We start from the raw sequence: 23875 nt of genomic DNA, 5'->3' as shown, positions 1-23875 counted from the left end.
GGTGGGTGGCGCCAACCGCTTGGCTCCGCCCCACCTGGTGTGGACATCAGACACTGGAGGGAGGCAACAAGGGTTTTGTGTTTGGCTGGTGTCCCTGTCTAATGGGGGTGGGGGTGTTTGTATGTTAACTGTGACGACCTGGCTAGTCCAGGGCGCCACACTTCCATATTTGAAGAAAGTAAACAAGATTTGTCCTTATATGCTGCACTATGTTACATTCCTTGCATGTTCTTGATGCCTCTTGATAAAAGCTTGAACAGCACGTGTAAAACTTCAGTCTGCTTTGAAATCTTTGCCTAGTAGAGACCGGGCTGATGCAGTATAACTACCCTGTGTCTTGTTAGTCTGCTCAGTCTCGCCATGGTGTATGGTCTGTGAGAAGAAACTGTCTTCTACAACCTCACCCTTCTAGCAGAGATTGTTCCTCAACCAGTCTTACCCAAGATTACAATTCTACAAAATCCCTGACTTTGTGCAAGTGTACCTAGAAGAAATTATGCTGTTTAGAAGGCAACGAGCGGTCACACTAAATACTGATGAGATTTAGATTGTTGTTTTATTAATTCACTTTCCATTTTGCAATTGATAAAATAAACTAACTCTTCTTTTTGAAACCATTCTAATTTTGCAGGATTTTTTGCACACCAGCCTAAAACCTTTGCACACTACAGTATACTTATACATATTTTTCTAAGAAATTATAGTTTTATATTCTTCTTTTTCCTTTTTGGGATTTTATTTCTTAGTGAATATCTCATGTTAGGGGTACGCTTTTGTGATCGTTTATCGGTGCTTCTAGGCTTTACACGTTGCAACGTCGTTACTGGCGCAGGATGTGCGTCACTTTCGATTTGACCCCGACGACATCGCAGTAGCGATGTCGCAACGTTCAAAGTACCCCTTAGTGTTAAGTATGAAGGATAGATTGGCGGCAGCGATGTTCTACCAGTTTCCATAGTACAGTATCATGAGCTGTGAATTCCCGGGGACCATTTTTTTCGGATTATTTTGACATAAGCAAACAATTGAGTAAAGCAGTAGGTTATATCGTTGTTTAGAGTTAGAAGCTTCCAGTGGAGATTGTGTAATAGCTGGATATACTTCATCTCTATTGTCTCAGCCAGGCGTTAATAGAGCGTCTTATCATCCAGAAGACGTGCACATACTGGAATAGCACTGTGTGAAGAGAAGAGCGGGGGAGAGGAGGATTGAATGGTCGCCGATCTGACTAATATCACATTGATTTCCATCTAGCTCGTATAATTGTGTAAGCATAAAAAAATCACTAATTACAGCTGTGTCTATGGTAAAGCTTGTCCATTGTTATTCATAAATACTTTGTAGAGAATCCTTGGCAGCAAAGTCTTTCGTCCATTGACGTAACTATGGCTGGTTTCCTCCTTCGCAAGCTTTCCCGACATTTACTTCGGTGACTTTTTCCCTTTAGTTTTGTCTTAAACATTATTAATGACCTTGTTGGAGGCAAAGAGAGTAGAATTTCAATATTTGCTGATGATACTAAACTCTGCACAGTAATCAATACAGAGGAAGATAATTTAATATTGCAGACGAGGGCTTGAGCTGAGAAATGGTAATTAAAGTTTAATGTGGATAAATGTAAGGTCATGCACTTGGGTAAAGGTAATGAAATGTATAACTATGTACTCAATTGTAAAACTGTCACTGAAAAAGACTTGGGTGTACGGGTGGACGGGAAACTCAACTTTACTGACCAGTGTCAGGCAGCTGCTGCCAAGGCTGATAAAATAATAGGATGCATTACAAGAGGCAGAGATGGGAGATCCAAAATGGCCGCTGTTGAGGGCAGACGTGGATGTGGGAGCTCCTGAACCATCATCGGACATCCTGCTCCCAGATGGAAAATACAGCCGTCCGGCTCCCTCATCCACGTCCCTAGAACACCCCAGGAGAGGAGAGACCCTCATTTTCTAACTAGCCCCTCTGGGACACCCTCCAGGAGCCCTCCGACACTGGGACCGGGCAGGCCGCTGAAGGCGGCAGGGTCCAGGAAGCGTGACCTCTGAGGACCTCAGACACCCGGAGGACGCCTACGGACCACCAGCGGGAGCTGAGAGAGTGGACCGGGAACCGGAGGCCTGATTGCCCTCACCCCCCTTCGTCCCGGATCACGGTATTGCTGACGCGCCGCTCAGTGAAGCGACAGGAGACGCTCCGCCGCCATTTTGGGAGAACACGCTGGGCCAGAGGATCTCACAGGCTGCGGGAGCAAAGCGGTCGGCCAGCGGGGAATGTGAGTCCCGTCACTTACCAGATCTGTCAGCGTGACCGGAGTGGAGGTGCCGGAGGGCCGCGTGGGATCCTGGGGAGGCCGCTTGGAGTACCTGGGACCGAGCTGGAGGTCACGCGGCGGCTGCGAGCAGCGCTCCTGTGGAATCTACGGCACCCGGGGAGAAGACCTGGCGGTGAGTGAGCGGTACCTCTTGGTCCGGTCCTGCGCTTGCTCCTCAGCCGCACCGGCGGACACCCCCGGTGAGCCCTGAGTCCAACCCATAGTGCCGCACAGGCCCGGCCGCGGGCGCCCGGCGTCCCAGCGCCCCCCCCCTCCTCCATAGCTTCCCCGCGTGGATCAGTAGCCGACCATCTTGCTGAGTGCTGGGCCGCAGGGACTGCAGGGGCCAGTGCTGAGGGGGAGACGCCGGATTAAATCTCCCCATACTGGAAATTGGCCTGGTGGGGGTGAAGAAGGGGGAACAGATCGCCGTTGAAGGAGACCCCCCCTCCCATTCCACCCCAGAGACACTAAGATTCAAGAGGGGAAGATCTGTGCCCCCCCATACAACAGGGTGCTCGGTCGTCGCACAATCGGCGTATTACACCTTGGCTGGTGACAGGCGGTCTCTTTAGGACCCTGCTCCACACACCTGTCCGGGCCCCGAGGCAACCAGAGAAGTCTCATAGTGGGGTCGTTATAGAGAGTGGTCTCGCAGAAGTACCCCTAGCATAGAGACACTCTCTTCCTACCTCCTTCCCCCTTTCTAGGGGCGTACAATGTTCTAGACTCAGTGCTGTCTGGAGGGAGTAGGGTGGCCTAACCCCTACTATTCATTCACTCAAGCATAATACCTCATATGTCTGACTCTAACATGGTCAAAATCGGCAACGCTCGAGCCAGCTCTCTGCCCAGACCAGTTAAAACCACTACCCAGGCTGATGTCGATAAGTTTCTCAAAAAACATCTACATACAGCTGATTCTAAAGCAGGCAGCCCCCAAAGCATGTCTACTAATGATGTACAAGATATGGATGACGACGAAAGTGACACTGAAGGTGCTGATAACAGCAAGAATCTCCCCATCTCAAGATCTTTTATAAAACGGATCCTCAAAAATGCGCTGGAACCGGTAGTAAGGGAGCTGTCAGATATTAAACAAGAAATCGGCCAAATTGGACACAGAGTGGAAACCCTGGAAGCTGCCCAAGCCACATTAACCTCCACTTCCAACAATGTCATTTCCTGCCTTCGCCAACAGGAGGATAATATCAATCAAATTCATGCCATCCTGGAAGATCATGAAAACAGAGAAAGGCGAAACAACCTCAGACTAAAGGGACTCCCAGAATCGGTGGCAAATGAAGCTTTGATCCCGACCTTACAGGGCATCTTCTCTGATCTGATGGACTCTGACTCTGACCCTGCACCAACTTTGGAACTGATAAGAGCTCATAGATCTTTGAGACCCCGTCCCAAACAAGGGGAACCACCAAGGGATGTCATATGCCGCTTCCTGGATTACCGAGTTAAAGAACTTATTATTAAAAAAGCCAGAGAAGCGGAGTCTATAAGTCATGAAGGCTCTAAAATTCTGATTTTCCAGGACCTTGCTTCCACCACCCTGACCAAAAGGAGATTGCTACAACCTTTCACAACAGTGTTACGCCAACGCCAGTTTCCGTACCGCTGGTTAATTCCATTCGGCATCGCAATATCTGCTAATGGAAAACACTACCAAGCCAAAACTTCTGCGGAGATAAGGCGGATTTGTGAAGATTTGGGGATCACGCTGGAGAAATACCCGGAGCTTGAAATCCATCGTTCGACATCTACACTACAAATGCTTCCAGACCCGACACCATGGCATAGCCTTACTCCAAAGACCCACAGATCCAGACGCAAAGCAGCGAAGAAACTCCAGATGAACTCTGAAGGCGAGCCCCCATGAAGGGGCCTTAGATTGGATCTATTGTTGCACACTACTGTTTATGCTAGTTATAACATGAAGTCATTATAGGGGTTTCGCGCCTTTTGCTCCCTCTTGATGCACACTCTTATTGGTTTGAATTTCAAATAGTGGAAAATGTTGATACTAATACCCTGTTCTCCTCTGAACCTCTCTCTACCCCCTATCTCTTTATCTCTTTTTCTCTTCCAATGGTCATAGGTCGGGTCCACTCATCCCGATGGAAAGGGAACAGATTGTCCTTCCGCATGTATTACCATGGCATCACATCATAAGGTATTTACGGTAATAAGCCTTAACGCACATGGGTTAAATTCCCCCATACAAAGGTCACAGACTCTACATAGCCTACATAAGAAGCATGCAGACATGATCTTCCTTCAAGAAACGCATTTCCGAGATGGCAAAATCCCAAACTTTAGCAAGGCACACTACAACACCTGGTTCCATGCCCCCTCCCCACATAAAGGTTCTAGAGGGGTCTCTATAGCCATTGCTAAAGATATACCCTTCCTAGCTCGAGATGTCGCTATTGACCCAGAGGGCCGGTTCATTTTCGTCAAGGGTATATTAGCCGGCTCTATAGTAACCCTAGGGAATGTATACGCCCCAAATGTCAAACAGATTCGCTGGTTGATTTCCACACTTAAAAAATTCCGGGCTTTTTCAGAAGGTACCCCAATACTTTGCGGTGATTTTAATGTGGCTTTGGAACCTAAACTAGATTCCACTGCAAAGAAAAGCCACCTCTCTCTAAGGGACCTATCTCGGATTAAATGCTCTCTTCTTTCCCTCTCTCTGATAGATATCTGGCGCTATCAACATCCCACAACCAAAGACTATACATTCTTCTCTAATCCTCATAAATCATACCACAGACTTGACTACATTTTTCTACCTAGACATCTACTACCTAATGTCAATGACACAGAGATCCAGTCAACTCCCTACTCTGACCATTCTTATGTCTCAGTCAGTTTCTCACTCCTAAGGCCGTATTGGCTTCATCGTACGTGGAGATTGAATGAATCAATTCTCTCCTCGGAAGAAAATAAGAAGCGCATATCTGAATGTCTCCGTAATTATTTTGCAGAGAACAAGTCACAAGATATTGCGGCTCCAATGTTGTGGGAAGCACATAAGGCGGTCATTAGGGGAGAGTTGATCTCCATTTCCTCACACCTCAACAAGCAGAGGAAATTGTTTCTGCAGACTTTGTATGCTGAGATTGCCACGCTAGAGACTCAGCATAAGAAGTCCCTTTCCCAACAGACATTAGAACAACTGACCGCGAAACGTGTGGAACTTAGGGACATACTCAATAAACAGTCGGCAAAATTTTATCTTGGATGGAGGAACCATATGTTCCTACATGGGGATAAAGCCTCTAAACTTATGATGTCCCTGATAAAAAAAAGACAAGCTCGCACTTTTATACATGTAATTAAAACCTCTCAGGGCCAACGTACGCAAGACTATTCCCAAATCTCGAACGAATTCCTTCGATTTTATAAAAATTTATATAAAATTCGGCCGGAAGAGTCGGCAACGGAGAAAGACAAGAGGAAATGCGGTATACAAAGCTACTTAGCTAAATTAAATCTCCCAAAGCTCTCTAAAATACAACAGGCGTCCCTGGAAAAAACGTTCTCTCGGGCTGAGGTTCAGTCCATCCTGTCCAGAAGCCCCGTAGGGAAGGCACCAGGTCCAGATGGCCTTCCCATCATCTATTCTAAAAAAATTTTTGACATTCTGGGGGATCACCTTCTGGCATCATGCAACGCTCTGCTACTCGGTGACCCCATACCCAAGCAAGCACTGGAGGCGCATATTTCATTAATACACAAAGACGGGAAAGATCCGGAGTGTTGTGGAAACTATAGGCCCATCTCTCTCTTGAATGTGGACCTAAAGATATATGCTAGCTTAATTGCTAACCGAGTGGCAGATATCCTTCCTGATCTCATCTCTCCAGAACAATCTAGTTTTGTTAGAGGTAGAGAGGGGAAGGATAATGCGCTAAGAATAATAAATTTAATGCAACACGCCAGGACCCATAAGCTGCCTCTGGTGCTGCTGGGAACGGACGCCGAGAAGGCGTTTGATAGGGTGGATTGGACCTTCTTGCAGGGAACGCTGGAGGCCTTCCATTTTCCTCCAAATGCCATACGCGCAATTCTACAGATGTACACGTCCCCCACGGCCAGGATTAAGATAAACAATACTCTTACCGACCCCCTTGACATTAAAAATGGCACAAGGCAGGGATGCCCCTTATCCCCCCTACTCTTTGTCCTGGTCATGGAACCACTGCTAAATGCCATCCAGCAAGACCGGGAAATCGAGGGGTTCACCCTGCAGGGAGTTCACCATAAGTCTGCCGCCTTTGCCGATGACTTGTTGGTGGTGATGTCTAGACCGGAGAGGGGTTTCCCTGCCATTATAAAATTATTAGAGGAATATGGTCATTGGTCTAACTTCAAAATTAACCTATCTAAATCAGAAGCATTAAGCATTAATATCACCAGTAAAGTTACTAAATCTCTCCAAAACTCGTTTCCTTTTCGATGGCCAAATAGTCACATAACATACCTAGGCATCAAGCTAGGGAAAACCTTCAAGTCCTTGTTTGATCCCAATTACAAGCCCCTTTTTCCTAATCTTACCGCACAAATATCCTCGTGGAAGGCTCCCTTTCTTTCGTGGATGGGCCGGAAAAACGTAATTAAAAGCATTATACTCCCAAAGTTTATCTACCTTTTTCAAATGTTGCCCATACCAATTCCCACAGCATTTCTCTCTCAATGTAATTCTTTAATCTCCAACTACGTCTGGAACAAACTTAAACCGAGAATCAACTTCCACACATTGAACCTTCCAAAAGATAAAGGGGGCATGGGATTACCCAATATATCGCTATATTACCAAGCCGCCGTCCTCTCCAGAACGGTGGACTGGATCAGACACCCACCGAGTAAACTATGGATATCTAAAGAAGAATACCTAGCCCCCTCCCCTCTACGAGCTATGTTACTTCCCCCCCCAACCAGAAAGATAAAAGAACCTTTACGAATGAACTAACGAGAACTCTGATGCAAAAATGGAAGGAAAATAGGGAGATGTTGGCTCCACCTCTCTGCCCCCTAACCCTAGTTTCCGACATACTAGACGCCGATGTAAATCAAGCCGCGTCCTCGAAGTCCACATTCCTGACCAATGTAACTGTTCCGGTGGCTGATCTTTTGGTAGATGGCTCTTTGATATCTAAACAAGAGATGTGTATGAACCCCCTCCTCTCTAAGCTCACATTTCTCCATCATACGAAATTAAAACACGTGATCCATCCATTATTACCTCATACCCATCTCGACAGACCTCTAACTACATTTGAATCTTACTGCATGCAAACCCGGGCCCCCAGGAAAATTCTTTCTAATCTATACCATACTCTGCTCACAAAAAAACTAGTGGTGAAGAGAGCATATATACTGAAATGGGAAAGGGATCCGAAAACTACATTTACTGATTCACAAACGAGCCAAATTTATAGCACCTCACATGGTCCGTCGTGTTGTGTGAGAGTTCATGAGAATTCTTTCAAAGTGATTACGAGATGGTACATTGTCCCCACCTCGTCTAGTACGTGGAGTTCCTCCACCTCAGATCATTGCTGGCGCTGCGAGAGGGACAAGGGAACATATTTGCACGTGTGGTGGACATGTCCGATGGTCCAGACCTTCTGGCGGACAGCATCACAGTTAATATTTGACCTCACAGGCAAAAAGGGGGTCCTGGACCCTAGACAATTGCTTTTGAACTTCCCAATGTGGCCCAAAGATAAAGCTACTTCGAAACTAGTGTCATTTGTGGGCTCAGCTTGTAAACTTCTTATTGCTCAATTGTGGCGCACAACGAAAATTCCCTCTCTCACGCAGCTTTTGCTGAAAATTGATCAATTATACCATGTTGAAGAACTTTCAGCCCTATCTAGTCAAAATATGCTCTCTTTCCACTAGGTATGGAACGCATGGCAGACCTATAAGTCTAAACCCCAATTTCTAGTAGTCACTTCACAGAAGGCAACATAGTGTACTTCAGGCCGCCTTACCCTCCCACTAGCGAGTTGAGTGGAGACCTGCAGATCACTATGTCCACGGTAGGATTGGACCTATGACCAAAATCTCTCCCCTTCTTCCTGTCTCTTCTATCCCCTCTCTCTATTCGCTTCCTGAGATTGCTGACTCGACTCTTTTATCTGAACTTCAAGTGAAACAACCTCGCTTGCCTTTACTCAAGCTATCCCTCTCCTCTTCTCTTCTTTTCCTAGTTCCTTTGTTACTCAAGATTAGAAAACTGTTTCATGTTAATCCAGAAACCAGACTGACAACCTAGATTGATCTTCCCCATTGCCTGTTGGATAAGCCTAATGATGTCTGGCTTAGGTCAGATTTTGAACAGGTACTAAGTGTCACGGAGACATAAGGGAAGCCTTTGTAACAATCGTAACAATCGTAACAATATTAGTTAAGTCTGTGTCTTCTGTTGACTATGTATTCTACTTTTTTTGCCTTAATGAACAAAACATTAAAACAAAACAAACAAGAGGCAGAGATGCTCATGAGAAGAACATAGTTTTACCCCTATATAAGTCACTAGAGCGACCACACTGAAAATACTGTGTACAATTTTGCCTTTTTTGAAAAAATAATATTACTGGTTATGTGCACCAGATTCTGTGATGGGGCGTTGATAAAGGGAATTAGTCCAATTGCTGTATGTAGAGTCGGGAAGGGTTTTCTTCCCTTAATATGAAGCTTACTGTCTTCCCCAAGGGTTTTTTTTTGCCTTCCTCTGGATCAAAACGTTAAGCTATAGGTTGAACTCGGTAGACTTTAGTCTACCTTCAACCTTAAACACTATAAAACTATGAAATGCAGCTCGATGGGGCTGAGATCTGGTGAGGACTCGGCCATTGCATATTTAAATTTTTTGCTTTCGCAGGATGTTTTGGCAATTTTCCATCTCTCTGTGAAGCGCCATCCAATCAGCACTGCATTTGGTAGAATCTGAGCAGAAAGTCTCGCCCTCTACACTTCAGAATTAATCGGTCTCCTTCTGTCTTCCCTCACTTCATCAACAACCACTAGTGACCCAGGGGTGTTGGAGGCCATGAATGCCCCACCATCACACCGCCTCCGCTATGTGTTACAGAGGACGTGATGTGCTCTGGATCAGGAATCGTTGCAAGCCTTCTCCAGACTTTCTTTTTCCCATCATTCTGGTCCAGGTTGACCCCAGTTTCGTGTGTCCTCTGCTGTTCTTACAGAACTGTCTGGCTTCTTTAGATGTTTTTTGGCAAAGTCTAATCTGGCCTTTCTCTTTTTAAGGCGCATTACTGGTTTGCACTTTGTGGTGAACCCTCTGCATTTGCTCTCATGATGTCTTTTCTTTATGGTGGACTTAGATACTGAGGCATCAACTTCCTAAAGAATGTTCTTCACTTGGATGGATGTTGTGAAGGGTTTTCTTCACCATGGAAAGGATTCTATTATCATCCACCACTGTTGTCATCTGTTGACGTCCAGGCTTTTTTGAGTTCTCAAGCTCACCAGTGCACTCTTTTTTTTTTTTTTTTTTTGCAGAATGTACCAAACTGTTGACTTGGCTGCTCCCAATATTTCTACTATCTGTCTGATGGATTTCTTCTTTTTTTCATACTATTAATGGTCTGCTTCTCTTCCATTGAGAGCTCTTTTGACTGCATGTTGTGGGTTCATATCAACAGGTTCAAAATAGAAATGCCATATCTAGAATCAGCTCCAGACCTTCTACCTGCTTAATTGATGATGTATTAATGAAAGAATAGCTCATGTAGCTCATTAAATAGCTTTTGAGCTAATTGTCCAATTACCTTTAGTCCCTTGAAAAAGAGGCAACTACATAATAAAGAGCTGCAATTCCAAAACCCCTACTCCAATTAGGATGTGAGCACCCTCAAATAAAACATGAGTCTTCACTATAAGCCCAGATTGATTGTATAACTGTATCTTGAATGTGTTTTGGTAAACAGCTAAAATACCAAAACCTGTGTCACCGTCCAAATATTTCTGGACCTAACTGTATATACAAATGTATAAAGCTGGTACTAAACTGAAAAAAATCTGTATGCAAATGAGCGTCCCTTAGAGAAAGTATCATGACAAGAAGCAAAGGATGGAGGTCCCAACACTTACAGCGATCCCGCTAGTATATATACTACTGTTTGTTCTATAAAATGTCATATATATATTTATACATATGTCAGTGGGACTCAGAGTCAGTAAATGAATAATAGGATGTTTAATCATCCAAAGTCTAAATTTAATGAACAGCATGAACCAACCCTATAATTTCTCCAAGCATTGTATCTTTATTAACGGTGCATGGAGCCGCATTACTATGTACAGCAATATTACAAGATCATAATTACTGTAAAGCTGCTCCTATGTATAATAAATATTTATTATAATACTGTCCCTATATACATGAATATATTTACCATAATACTGTCCCCTATGTACAAGAATATAACTACTATAATACTGTCCCTATGTACAGGAATAGAACTACTATAATACTGCCCCTATGTACAAGAATATAACTACTATAATACTGCCCCTATGTACAAGAATATAACTACTATAATACTGCCCCTATGTACAAGAATATAACTACTATAATACTGCCCCTATGTACAAGAATATAACTATTATAATACTGCTCCTATGTACAAGAATATAACAACTATAATACTGCCCCCTATGTACAAGAATATAACAACTATAATACTGCCCCCTATGTACAAGAATATAACTACTATAATACTGCCCCTATGTACAAGAATATAACTACTATAATACTGCCCCTATGTACAAGAATATAACTATTATAATACTGCTCCTATGTACAAGAATATAACTACTATAATACTGTCCCTATGTACAAGAATATAAGTACTATAATACTGCCCCTATGTACAAGAATATAACTACTATAATACTGCCCCTATGTACAAGAATATAACTACTATAATACTGTCCCTACGCACAGGAATATAACTACTATAATACTGCCCCCTATGTACAAGAATATAACTACTATAATACTGCTCCTATGTACAAGAATATAACTACTATAATACTGTCCCTATGTACAAGAATATAACTACTATAATACTGCCCCTATGTACAAGAATATAACTACTATAATACTGCCCCTATGTACAAGAATATAACTACTATAATACTGCTCGTATGTACAAGAATATAGCTAATATAATACTGCCCATATGTACAATAATATAATTACTATAATACTGCCCCTATGTACAAGAATATAACTACTATAATACTGCCCCTATGTACAAGAATATAACTACTATAATACTGCTCCTATGTACAAGAATATTACTACTATAATACTGCTCCTATGTACAAGAATATAGCTACTATAATACAGCTCCTATGTACAAGAATATAACTACTATAATACTGCTCCTATGTACAAGAATATAACTTCTATAATACTGTTCCTATGTACAAGAATATAACTACTATAATACTGCCCCCTATGTACAAGAATATAACTACTATTATACTGCCCCTATGTACAAGAATATGACTACTATAATACTGCCCTTATGAACAAGAAAACAACTGCTATGTACTGCTAGTAAGTTAATTAGCTTTAGATGTGAGCACTTGGGCAGGATGGTGTTCCCATACGCAGGTGTCAGACAATGTGTGAGGTGCAGTCGCTTTCGGAAGCTTCTGTTCTTCGGCATTATGTAACTAGGACACATGCTGCTCTGTAATTTCTCATCTCTTCAATCTTGATATTAAGCATAAACAATTCTCCAGAGAATCTGCTGAATGGCTATATAAAGAGCATTGGATATTACGTGCTGGAGAACAGATTTTTTTTCTACCAGACCAATTTTCTGTCTCTTTTGTGTTTTAGGACATAACAGCTGAAAATGCCGATGGACAAAAATGTGTCATTGATCTCCAACTTCTCGCTTGGCACCTCGGGGATGAGACGAGACGGGAATAAGACATCTCAAATCGCTCCTCAGCAGGTGGTGGTTGGTTTGTTGCTAACTGTTATTGATCTGGTCACCTTCTTGGGGAACACAGTGGTTTTCATTTGTCCTGCGGTGGAAAAGAGACTGAGAACAGTGACGTACATGTTCATCATGTCCCTGGCTATGGCCGACCTCCTGGTGGCTTGTCTCGTTATGCCTTTTAGGTAAGAATTCAGTTTTATATAATAAATTATTGATAACTTCCTTTCATTTTATGTTGTTGTAATATCACAATACAGTCAAGGAACGTGTGAAGTAGATGCAATAAGTAATATTTTTTACACCAAAATCACAAATCACCATAAGAATATGATGAGGGGGGCGTGTCCTAGACATGGTGGCGTGAGGAAGCTTCCCTCCAGAGCTCCTGCGCCCACAGCTTAATTCTACAGATTACCGCGGTCCCTCCGCATCCAGGATGGCCCCCAAGAAAAGACCGGGTGGTGCCCCCACCTCCGCATCCCCCGGAGGGAGCCAGAAGTCCCAGGGGAGCCTCTCCAGATACCTGGCGGGGCCGGGCCGGGAGCTCCCGCCGGCGGCCCAGGACAAGATGGCGCCGGCGTCTCTGCAGCGTTCCCCGGCTGGGGATTCCCCTGGTGCGACCCGGCGCCCGCCCACAGCCTCTGCAGCTCGGGCGTCTGGTGAAGGGGAGAAACGAGCGAACGCCACAGTAGTGAGACCGGCGGCTGCAGAACAAGGTATAGAGGCGTGGAGGAGGGGGGGACCCACAGGCCCGGCCACACAGCTTGTCACTGAGGAGACAGAGGAGGCCTCGACATCCGGGGGATCACCAGTGCTGGGATTCCCTTTGTCCCTCTGCACCCCAGGTACACCCCCTTCTCTGGGGCAAGCAGAAGACCCCTTGATGACAGGCGACCAGCCCCCTGGCCCCTCTCGGGATGACTTGCAGGCTTTGAGAGAGCTTATATTGGCCCTCCCCAGAAAAAAAGATCTGGAGGATGTGGTGGCCAGAATAGAATCCTCCCAGCAGGTGGCGCTGACTACCCTGAGAGAGGAAATGGTGGTGCTGGAAGATAGAATAGAGGCAACAGAGCAAGCACAGGAGTCCCTGGAGGTTAGAATGGAAAGGATTGAACGGGACTGTGAGTCTTCTAATGCCCGCATTAGGGAGCTTGCTCTGCTATTGGACGATCAAGAAAATAGGGGCAGAAGAAATAATATAAGGCTGAAGGGAATTCCGGAGGACTGGCCCCAAGATATGCTGCGCACCAAAGTCTTATCTATATTCAATCAAGTCACTGATCGCCCACCTGAGGCCGCCTATCTCTTTGACAGAATTCATAGGGTTGCAAGGCCCGGCCCCAGATCTGCTTCCTTCCCCAGAGACGTATTATGTCGCTTGCATTACTATGGGGACAGAGAGAGGATTCTTCAGGGAGCCTGGTCGCGTGGCTCTGTGGAAGTAGATGGGGCTGTGGTGAAGCTATTCCCGGATGTCTCTGGCCGCACACTATATATGAGACGGTTGCTTCACCCCCTTTTGCTCAAGATCAAAGAGGCAGGCGCCTCGTACAGATGGGGCCACCCCTTTCATCTAATTGTCCGCAAGGGGGACACCGTGTTCCCATTGAGGAGGCACTCTGAGCTTTCAAAGTTGTATGACTTTCTTGGAATACCAGACTGCTCAATCCCGGACTGGATGGAGTGGGAACCTCAGGCCCCAACTGGACGGCGAAGGAGGAGGGATGACGTCCAATCCTCCCACTGTGATGATCTTGGAGGGTCATGAAATCTCTCGGTTGTTGATGGGTCGGGGAAGTGACCAAAGTGATGGCTGGGTGGTCGGGAGAGGAGTATGGTTGGGGGTTGCCTGGGGGTGTCCCCTGACCTCCTTGCTCCGCTGGCAAGGGCTCTGGCCATTCGATGGGCCCAACGGACCACAGCGTACTGACTTACGTTCAATGTAACTTTAATTTGTTGACGTTGGGTCGTTTGTGGGGGGGGCGGGGGAGGGTGTTTGCATTTCCGTCTTGGGTGGGTGGGACCGCGGGAGGTTAAGTTGACAGACCCTCCTCGTTTGATCGGGGTCCGGGTCACTAAGCATACATAAGTGAGGCGCGGGTTGGAGCTCTGGCCACATGTCAGTTCTTGTCCCTAACTATCCCTAAGCAGTTTCTGGGCTGGTCCCTGGTACTGCGTGCGGCAAAACAGCTGCTTTTCCACTCTCTGCCTTTCCACTTTTTGCTCTTCTACTTCTTTCTCTTTCCCCTGCTAAAGGGTCTCTGCTTTCGCTTATCTACATCCTCTCTACTCTCCCTCTTCCACTCATCCGTTTCCCCCCTCCTTTCCTTCCCCCCGGGTTTTTTTTTTTTTTTTTTTTTTTTTGCTGGGGGGCAATTTGTTGTTCGTTTTTCCAGAGGTCAGTGACGGAGTATGACGAAGCAGAAACAAGCCGAGCTTCGGGTGGGCTCACTGAATGTTAAGGGTCTTCACAGCCCGGAGAAACGGTCTATTCTCCTGAACCTACTATGGAAAAACAGAATTCAGGTCGCTTTCCTCCAAGAAACACACTACTGTGAGGCAAAACCATACAAACTTGCTGATAGAAGGTACCCTGTAGTGCATCATTCACCCTCCCCTGACTCTAGATCCAGGGGCACGAGCATCTTAATGTCCAGTACGCTCCCATGGGAACTGTTGGACTCTCGATCGGATGATCAGGGAAGGCTTCTGATGCTTAAGGGACGCATTGATACACAGACTTTCACTTTTGTGGCGGTCTACTTGCCAAATTCGGGTCAATGCCCTACATTGCTGCGTTACCTTGAGCAGATAGAGGAATTCTCTGAGGGTACTCTGGTCTTTGGGGGTGACTTTAATGTTGTGTTGGAGCCGCCGAGGGATAGCTCCAAAGGGGTGTCCAGTGTGCCACATTCGGCACTACGTCGCTTGCGACGGGGTTTACATGATCATCAACTAATAGACACTTGGCGATTGATGCACCCATCAGACAAAGATTTTTCATTTTACTCGGCAGCGCATGATTGCTACTCCAGGTTAGACCTCATTTTCCTTAAACATGGGGATCTACATTCTCTGGTGGCTTCCTCAATCGAGTGCATATCATTCTCTGATCACGCCTTGATCACAATAACTCTATCCCTCGGCTACCCCATCGGGAGGCAGAGTCAGTGGACCCTGAACACTTCGCTACTCGATGAACCGGTGACAATGCAGGAAATAAGGGATGCCTTGAGGGAATATTTCAGTGGCAGTGGGGGGGGGAGGTGTCCCCGGGCATAGTCTGGGAGGCACACAAATGTGTGGTGAGGGGTCTGTTTATCAAACATGGGGCACGCTTGAAGAGAGAAAGAGAAGCTAGGGCTACATCCCTTTTGGCAGATATTAGAGAGCTGGAGGCAATTCACAAGGGGTCTCTGGGAGGGGATGTGGGGGCCATTTTGGTCAAGAAGAGGGAGGAACTGAGGACCCTACTATGCTGTAAAGCTAGGGGAACATTGGCTAGGTGTAGACGGCATTTCTATGAATTTGGCAATAAGAGTGGCAGGACCCTGGCTAGAGCTCTGAGGACTCAGAGAGCGAGAGGATATGTCTCTAAGGTGCACATCGCGGGAGATAGGTGGGCTACTTTGCCGAAAGACATTGCCTCCGCTTTTAAAGATTTCTTTACTGCCCTCTATGCAATTGATGAGGGGCGGTCTGAGAGGGCCAGGACGGAGTTGCGTAGCCGTATACGGATGTACATCGCGGACTCCGGCTTGGGACATCTCAAGCCGGAGGCTGCGGCCGATCTGGAAAGACCCATCTCGGAGGAGGAATACTGGTCTGCACTTAAAAAATCCCCCACAGGCAAGGCTCCTGGCCCGGATGGTTTCCCTCTGCTCTATTACAAAAAGTTGGATTCCATTTTGATTTCCCCATTTCTCTCAGCATTCAACCATGGCCCACATTCTGGAGCTGCTCCCTTGCCAAGGGATACCCTAGCTGCTAATATAGTTGTCATCCCTAAAGAGGGCAAAGATCCTTCGTTGTGCTCTAGTTACCGACCCATTTCCCTCCTCAACACAGACCTGAAGCTCTTTGCTAGGATTCTTTCGGATAGACTCACCCCTTTGCTTGGGGAGATTGTTCACCCTGACCAGGCCGGGTTCATGACGGGTAGGGAAGCAAGGGACAACACAACTAAGGCGTTGAACATAATACACAAGGCTAAATCCGATGGGCTGCCTTTGATGCTTCTGTCGACCGACGCAGAAAAAGCGTTCGACAGAGTTAACTGGATTTTTATGGAGGAGGTCCTGCGGGCTGTGGGGTTGGGGAGTAGGATGCTTGCTTGGATATGTTCCCTGTATAGCATCCCTTCGGCAGCAGTCAGAGTGAACGGTCTCCTTTCAGAGAGATTCCCCATTCGCAATGGAACAAGACAGGGTTGTCCTCTCTCGCCCTTGATTTTCATATTGACTCTGGAACCCCTGCTCAGTCGGATCAGAGGCAACATTAACATTTCGGGCCCTAACGTCTCTGGTTGAACTTATAAAATCGCGGCTTATGCGGACGATTTGCTTTTTTTCTTTACCAACCCTCGGGTTTCCCTCCCTAATCTTCTGAGAGAGTTGGAAACATACTCCTCTCTATCTAACTTTAGAATTAATATGTCAAAATCGGAGGCCCTAAATATATCTCTTCCTCCTGAGCAAGTCACATCGCTACAATCCGCGTTCGAGTTTAGGTGGGCTAGCCAGTCCTTGAAGTATCTGGGCGTCCAGTTGGCTGCGGACTCTAGTCAAATTTACAAGTTGAATTTTCACCCGCTCCTGCAATCAATTAGAAAAGACTGCGCTAACTGGGGGAAGGGCTACTTCACATGGTTCGGGAGATGTGCAATACTGAAGATGAATATCCTGCCACGTCTCTTATACCTCTTTCAATCCTTGCCGATTAGGATCCCTAGCTCTTTCTTCAAGGAACTGGCCTCTTTACAGATCAAATTTATCTGGGCCAACAAACCGGCGAGACTCTCCCGGTCTCTTTTGTGCAGACCTAAGATTAGGGGTGGCCTGGGTATCCCAGACCTTAAAAAGTACTATTGGGCCACGCATATGGTTAGGGTATTGGACTGGTGCCGCCATTCCAGCACAAAGCCGTGGGTGGCCCTAGAACAGAGCTTCTCGGAAATACATCTCCCGGCCATCCCCTGGCTTTTGAACCTCTCCCTGCCTGCTCTGAGATCTCACCCTACCATCGGCGCCACTGTTGAATGTTGTTCGAGAAGGGAGGTCAGACGACTCCTTTTGCCAGTGCCTTCCCCTATGACACCCGTGTTGGGCGACCCGGAATTCCGTCCTGGTCTCTTGGACCCGGTCTTCAGGGGGTGGGTTCAGGGGGGCAGATTCAGAGCTTGTCATCTGGGTAGAGAGGGGGATTGGTTTTCACTAGCGGATATTCGGGGCTTCTTGCCTCCGGGCCCCTTGGGGGATTGGAGGGCTATGCAGATGAGGCACTACATGCACTCCCTCCCTCACTTCAGTCGATATGCCGGACCTCCTACGGGATTTGAAAAGTTGTGCCTGGGAGGGGGAGTCTTGCGGCACTCTCTATCCTTGGTATACAACATGTTATCAGATCCGGGGGATTTGCCCCCCCCGGCTTACCTTTTGCAGTGGGAGAGTGACCTGCAGTGGGAGAGGGACCTGGGGATTAGCTTATCCGACTCACAAAGAAACAACATCCTCCAGCTAGCACATAGAACTTCGATCAGTTCCAGACTGTTGGAAGCTAATTACAAATTGTTGGCCAGGTGGTACAGGGTCCCGACCAGACTACATAGAATGTTTCCCTCAGTTGACCCGGGTTGTTGGAGATGCGGTCAGGGGGAGGGTGATTTTGTGCACATTTTTTGGTCTTGCCCTTCTCTGCAGCGGTTTTGGTCAGAAGTGGGGGAGGTAATCAGACGAGTGACCGGTACTACTGGAAAAATGGGTCCGGAGCTATTCATTCTACAGCTATCCGAACTCCCGGTCTCTAAATATAGGAGATCTTTGCTTAGATTTCTGGTCATGTCTGCCAGGTCTTGCATTCCGCTTGGTTGGAAGTCTAATACCCCCCCCACGGTGACACAGTGGGTTTCGCGGATTAACGATCTGATGTCTCGCATTTTTTCTCCCCCTCTCTTTCTTCCTCTCTACACTACTTCCTGATCTTCTCTCCTGCTCTCTTCTCCTACCCCTCTCTTTATTTCTTTATTTCTCTACAATCCTTCAATCTTTTTTCAGGCTTGATTTCTTTTTCTTCGCTCTTCTCCCTACTTACATTAGGTTGGGTCGGCTTATAAAATATGTAAATTGGGCCAGACTTGAGTAGTAGCGGGGATGGGAATTGCATATGTGTGCTTATTGTTTGTATATATTCTACCGTCATTTCTGTAATAATACCTGCGTCCCAGTTGGGAGCAGGAGATGTATTGTTTGATACGAGTTTGGCTTTAAAATAAAGAATTTAAAAAAAAAAAAGAATATGATGAGATGGGGTATTTTTACATTTTTGCTAATTAATTATTTGGAAATTAGCTCTTTTTCCACAATGGAAGAAAACAAAGCCACTAGTACCATCTTGTAGACATAGAAAGTAATATCTGTAATGGGGAGATTAGGATGGGAACGAGGCACCTTGGCTGACCATAGGACTGGGGTCCCTGTGCTGTCCTTTATCCCAAAGGTAGACTTAAAGGTAGTCAGGGTCAAACCTCCAACATGGCCCTGTCTCCTGTCCTGGCCCTGATAACAACATCCCCACCACCCAGGGAACAGACCGAGTATCTGTAATGGGAAGAATGGGATGGTAACGGGGCACCTTGGCTAACCCTAGGACTGGAGTCCCTGTGCTGTCCCTTATCCCGACAGTAGACTTTAAAGGTAGTCAGGGTCAAGCCTCCATCATGGCCCTGTTTCCTGTCCTAGCCCTGATAACTATGTCCTCACCACCCAGGAAACAGACCGGGATGGAGATCCCAAGACCCCACCAACAAGGAATGACTAACAGGGGTAAGCAAAAATCATACACACCTAAAACCTGCATCAGGGAATAACCAAAGGTGTAAGGGTACAAAGAAAAGGAGGTAGTAGAAACCACTTACAACAATCACAGCAGCTAGTAAGAAGAACACATCCTCTCTGCTCCCTGGCTAGCTCCTAACTGAATAGAATAACCAGCAACCTCTCCAAGAAGCAGAGGGATTAAATACAGCCCGGAAGTGCTCAACTGAAGACAGCTGAGGAAGTCTGCTGCTGCACCAGGGAAAGGATTAACCCTTAAATGCCCAATGGAAAAGAGCAACGTTTAAATGTGCATGGTCTCAGAGAGTAAATGGGAACCCTAACCCTGAGTCTGTCCTTATACATGTAACAGTATCCTTATATGTCATCATCTGACCCTTTGACTTATCAGGCCATTTCTCCCACATTTTTGGGTTTTTTTGCACTTATGCTTTTAAAGGCTTCAACATTTTTTTTTCACGCATATACTAAAATAATTTTTGCCTCTTTTTTTCACAATACTTGAGGCTTAATTTCTATGTAAATTTTGTATTCCTTTTTTTTAAACGGGAGGAAAATAAAAAAAAAATAGGAAAAATGTATTTATTTCTCACAATTTTTTTTACGCTCACAGTAGGCAACTAGAAAAATAATTAAAATTCCGTTCCGCTTTCTATAGAAATTACCGTATTTTGTTTTATATTGTTTTTCAATGAGGTAGGGATCGAAAGAGAAACTTAGAATGGCAGTGTCATTTTTTTATTACCTTTTTTTATTTTTTTTCACTTATTTCACACTTTTATGGGAATGAGGGGTATCTTATTTAAATATACCTTTTTTGCTGATTTCCCCTGAAACTTGGGCTGGTATATTAGCCCCAGTTACAGGGGGAATTCAGCATCCTGGCTTCGTGGCAGAGCTGTCTGGGCCTCCTGCGATCACCTCAAGATTGGGTCCAGAGGCAAAAACACTGTCAACACTACTTATAGTGTATATACAAAACTTGTTCCGATGACTATACAGTCTCTACGGTGTTGGCAGGTAGCTTTGGAATAGTCTCTATCAAGACTTGGCTCTGATGAGTTTGTAGATCTTTTTGGGTTTCCTATATAGTTGTCATGGGAATGTTGTCCTTCATTAGCATAGAAGAAAAATTGGCTGGCTGAGTGAAACACTATTGACATATATTTAGGATCCACTTGGCTTCCAAAGACCGTCTATGAATCATATCTGATATCTGATCATTGAAAAAACTGATTATATTAGGTGAAATATTTAACCAGTACCATTTATTAGAGATCATTACTTTATGAGACAATGCCCAATACTTTAAAAGCAACTTGTCAGGCGCAATATGCACGAAGATCCAAGAGCAGTTCTGGTTGCATATTTCTAATCCCTGCCTAACCGTCCCTGTATACACTAGTATAGATAAAGGGATCTTTTCTAATAAGGCCAGCGACTAGTCGCAAGGGCATTATTTCCCTTGGCTAGTCGTCCCCCTTAAGCATGTAAGCATGCCCCTGTAGGGGTACCAGGGGGCCGTAATCATGGGCAGAGGCGGGCACATAGCTGGAACGTTACAGGCATGTTATGGATTGGTTTCAGTTCACATTTTCCTGCACACTACTCCTTCTGCACATCTCTCCGGCTACTATATCCCCTCACAACACCACAGTGGCAGATAGTAAATTCATAGAGTCCTATGCGGCTCTAACCGCGTCCCTTCCAACAGGGATGTGATACAGCACAAGACAGAGTTCCTCTACTGCTGTTTCTGTGATGACCCGTTCGCCCAGGTCTATGTTACCTCACGCCTAGACCGGTCCCATTGGAATCAGTTGCTTCCCGGAAAGTCCACTAAATCAAGGCTCACAACTTCAGGGTCAGTCCGTGCCTATTTCTGCATCCGTCGACTGAAGAGTTTCCTTTGTCCACTTGCTCCGGACTTTCTGGGGTGATCCTGAGGGTCTGGCTAAATTACTCTGGGCTTCTCTCACTACACCTCTCTCAAGTACAGCTTCTTCTCTCTACTCAACAGTGTCCATCCCAGCTGTCAACTCATTGTTGCTGGGCAGATTTTAACCTTTAACCCCTTCAGCTCTGTTCACCATCCCAACCGCAAGCTAAGGACCGAGGAGCACTGACACCTAGTGGTGCTTAAAAAACAGTGCACCCGAGAGCACACACATAAACAACATTTCCCATACATTAATACACACAATAACTATGACGTCTTCAGGGGGGTTGCAGGGCATCGGTCACACTCCTACAACATGCTAATAAATACGCAGCCTCAGAGGATGCTCATGCTCACCCCTCTGCTGCCATCGCGTCCGACTCCTTGATTTCGGCTCAGTGCGCATGATCCCGGACTTTCAGTCATGCACACTATGAAGCCGGGTGTACGCATCCTGGCTTCAAATTTGTGTAGAGCGCATGACCGAAAGTCCGGGATCATAAGCACTGAGCCGAAGTCCAGCGTCAGACGTGGTGACAGCAGAGAGGTGAGCGCAACTATACCTCTGACGCTGTGCATTCATTAGCATGTTAGCACACCCACAGAGGCATACTTGCATGCTAAGCGGACCATCTAGCCAAGGGAATTAATGCCCTTGCGACTAGTCCCTGGCTTCATTAGCATATCATAAAGGATATTTAGAAATATTTTTTCTAAAGATCTCTTTATCTATGCTACTATAGGCTGGGACATTTAGGCAGGGATTAGGAATATGCACCCAGAACTTCTCGTTCTTCTGAGTGCATTTTGCACCTGACAAGTTCCCTTTATGAAGCCTTGCATCATGACTATGTATTTTAGCCAAGCCAAACACTATTATTGAGAGCTCTTTTATGGTATTTGGAAGAGAGCTGGTGGTTACCTGTGTTTAGGGGATTTTTTTGGCAATATTCCATGCAATAAAAACATGCAAATTAGTTTGCTTTCTTTTTGGGCTCATTCACATGACCGTTACGTTTGTCCTGTTCAGTTCCTGTGTTTTTGCAGACCTCCTGACAGGACCATCTTTTCAATGTCTTTTTTGTAGCACTGGATGGCACACGGTAGCACTTCAGTGTGCATCCGATCCTACAAAAAAATACATCGGATGCAATATGTCCGTTCCATTATTATGGAACATGTCCTATTCTGTTCCGTAATAACTGACCATGACTCCATACATGTCAATGGGTCCGCAAAATCCCCAGAAGCCACATGGAAGCACTTCCGTTTGACTTCCGTTGCGTGCCCCTGCACTCTGTGTCCTGCTCCCGCACCAGCCCCGCGGCTGCCCGCACTGCAGTGTCAGCATCTGCCCGACAGCAGTGTGCGAGCAGCTGCGGGGATTATGAGCGTTGCCGTCGGGAGTTTAGTAAAGTTCATTACCTGTGGTGATGAAGTCCTGCACTCCTGACGTCAGCACTTGTCACTGACTTCCATGCCTGCCGCATTCTCAGATCACCTCTCGCAAGCGGCCCGAGACTGTGACTAGCGGTGACGTCATGGGCCACTCGCAATACTTGTGAACGTGGCGGTCATTGAACTCACTGACGAACAATGACTTCAGGAGTGCAGTGGCTTCCATCACTGCAGGTAATGTACCTAGCTAACCTCCTGAAGGCAGCGCTGGTCATTCCCTGCAGTAACCTGGCCTGACCTCATGATGTTAGCTCAGGTCACTGCACTACTCTCCCAGCCAATGGGGAACGTTCTGTTCTTCATTGACTGGGACAGTGACTATGGTATTGATCGTCGTGGGACGCCCTTATTGGATTACGTCGGACCCGGATTTGATTTTTCTTTCCAATAAATTGGTGAAAGAGAGAATGTGTTGGGGAGAGTTTTTTCAAGAAAAAATTTGTTTGTCGTCTATTTTTTTTTATTACTGACTGGGTTAATATCTGATTGACACCATGACATCATTAAACCCAGGGCTTGATGACAGGTGGCATTACACATCTGATTTCAACCCCATATATTACCCCGTTTGCCACCACACCAGGGAAACGGGATGAGCCGCTTAAAGTCCCGGGACTGTCGCATCTAATGGATGCGGCAATTCCAGCTGGCTCCAGGTTGATATTTGTAGGCTGCGGGGGCTCCTAATGACTGGTCTCCCCAGCCTGAGAATACTAGCCAGCAGTTGTGAGGCTTTATGTTGGCTGGTATCAAAATTAGAGTGGACCGCACACTGTTTTTTTTAAATTATTTATTTATTTATTGTACTGTCTTATATAGACCCGCCCTCCGGTGGATGTGATTGGTTAAAGTCAGACAGCTGTCACTTAGCGTGGGGGCGCATCTGACTTTAACTAATCACAGAGGAGGAGTGAATATCTATGAGCCTAATGAGCGGCTGGCTGAGGAAGATCAAAGAGCTGCCGCGAGAGCAGTGTGACAGCCGTCTGGTGATTGGTGAGTATGTAGCACTTGCTCCTACCCATGTACCCCAGATTCTGTTCTTTATATGAGGACGAACATCTGGCCAGTTACCCTGGACTGCATGTAACTCTCCTTCCGA

General features: G+C 45.9%; 1 protein-coding gene across 1 annotated transcript in view; it reads left to right on the top strand.

Moving 5' to 3' along the window:
* Nucleotides 1-23875, top strand: part of LOC142277461 (histamine H2 receptor-like) — a 152145-nt gene that overhangs the window by 40086 nt on the left and 88184 nt on the right. Inside the window, exon 2 of the mRNA XM_075332643.1 lies at nt 12219-12506. Coding sequence (XP_075188758.1) covers nt 12235-12506 — 272 coding nt within the window. The 5' untranslated portion in view covers nt 12219-12234. The remainder of the gene's footprint in view (nt 1-12218; nt 12507-23875) is intronic.

The sequence above is a fragment of the Anomaloglossus baeobatrachus genome, chromosome 1 (genome assembly GCF_048569485.1).
Source record: "Anomaloglossus baeobatrachus isolate aAnoBae1 chromosome 1, aAnoBae1.hap1, whole genome shotgun sequence".
In the NCBI taxonomy this organism is placed as follows: Eukaryota; Metazoa; Chordata; class Amphibia; order Anura; family Aromobatidae; genus Anomaloglossus; species Anomaloglossus baeobatrachus.
Note: the sequence above shows the minus strand (reverse complement) of the source record. Positions and strands in the feature narration are given on the sequence as shown.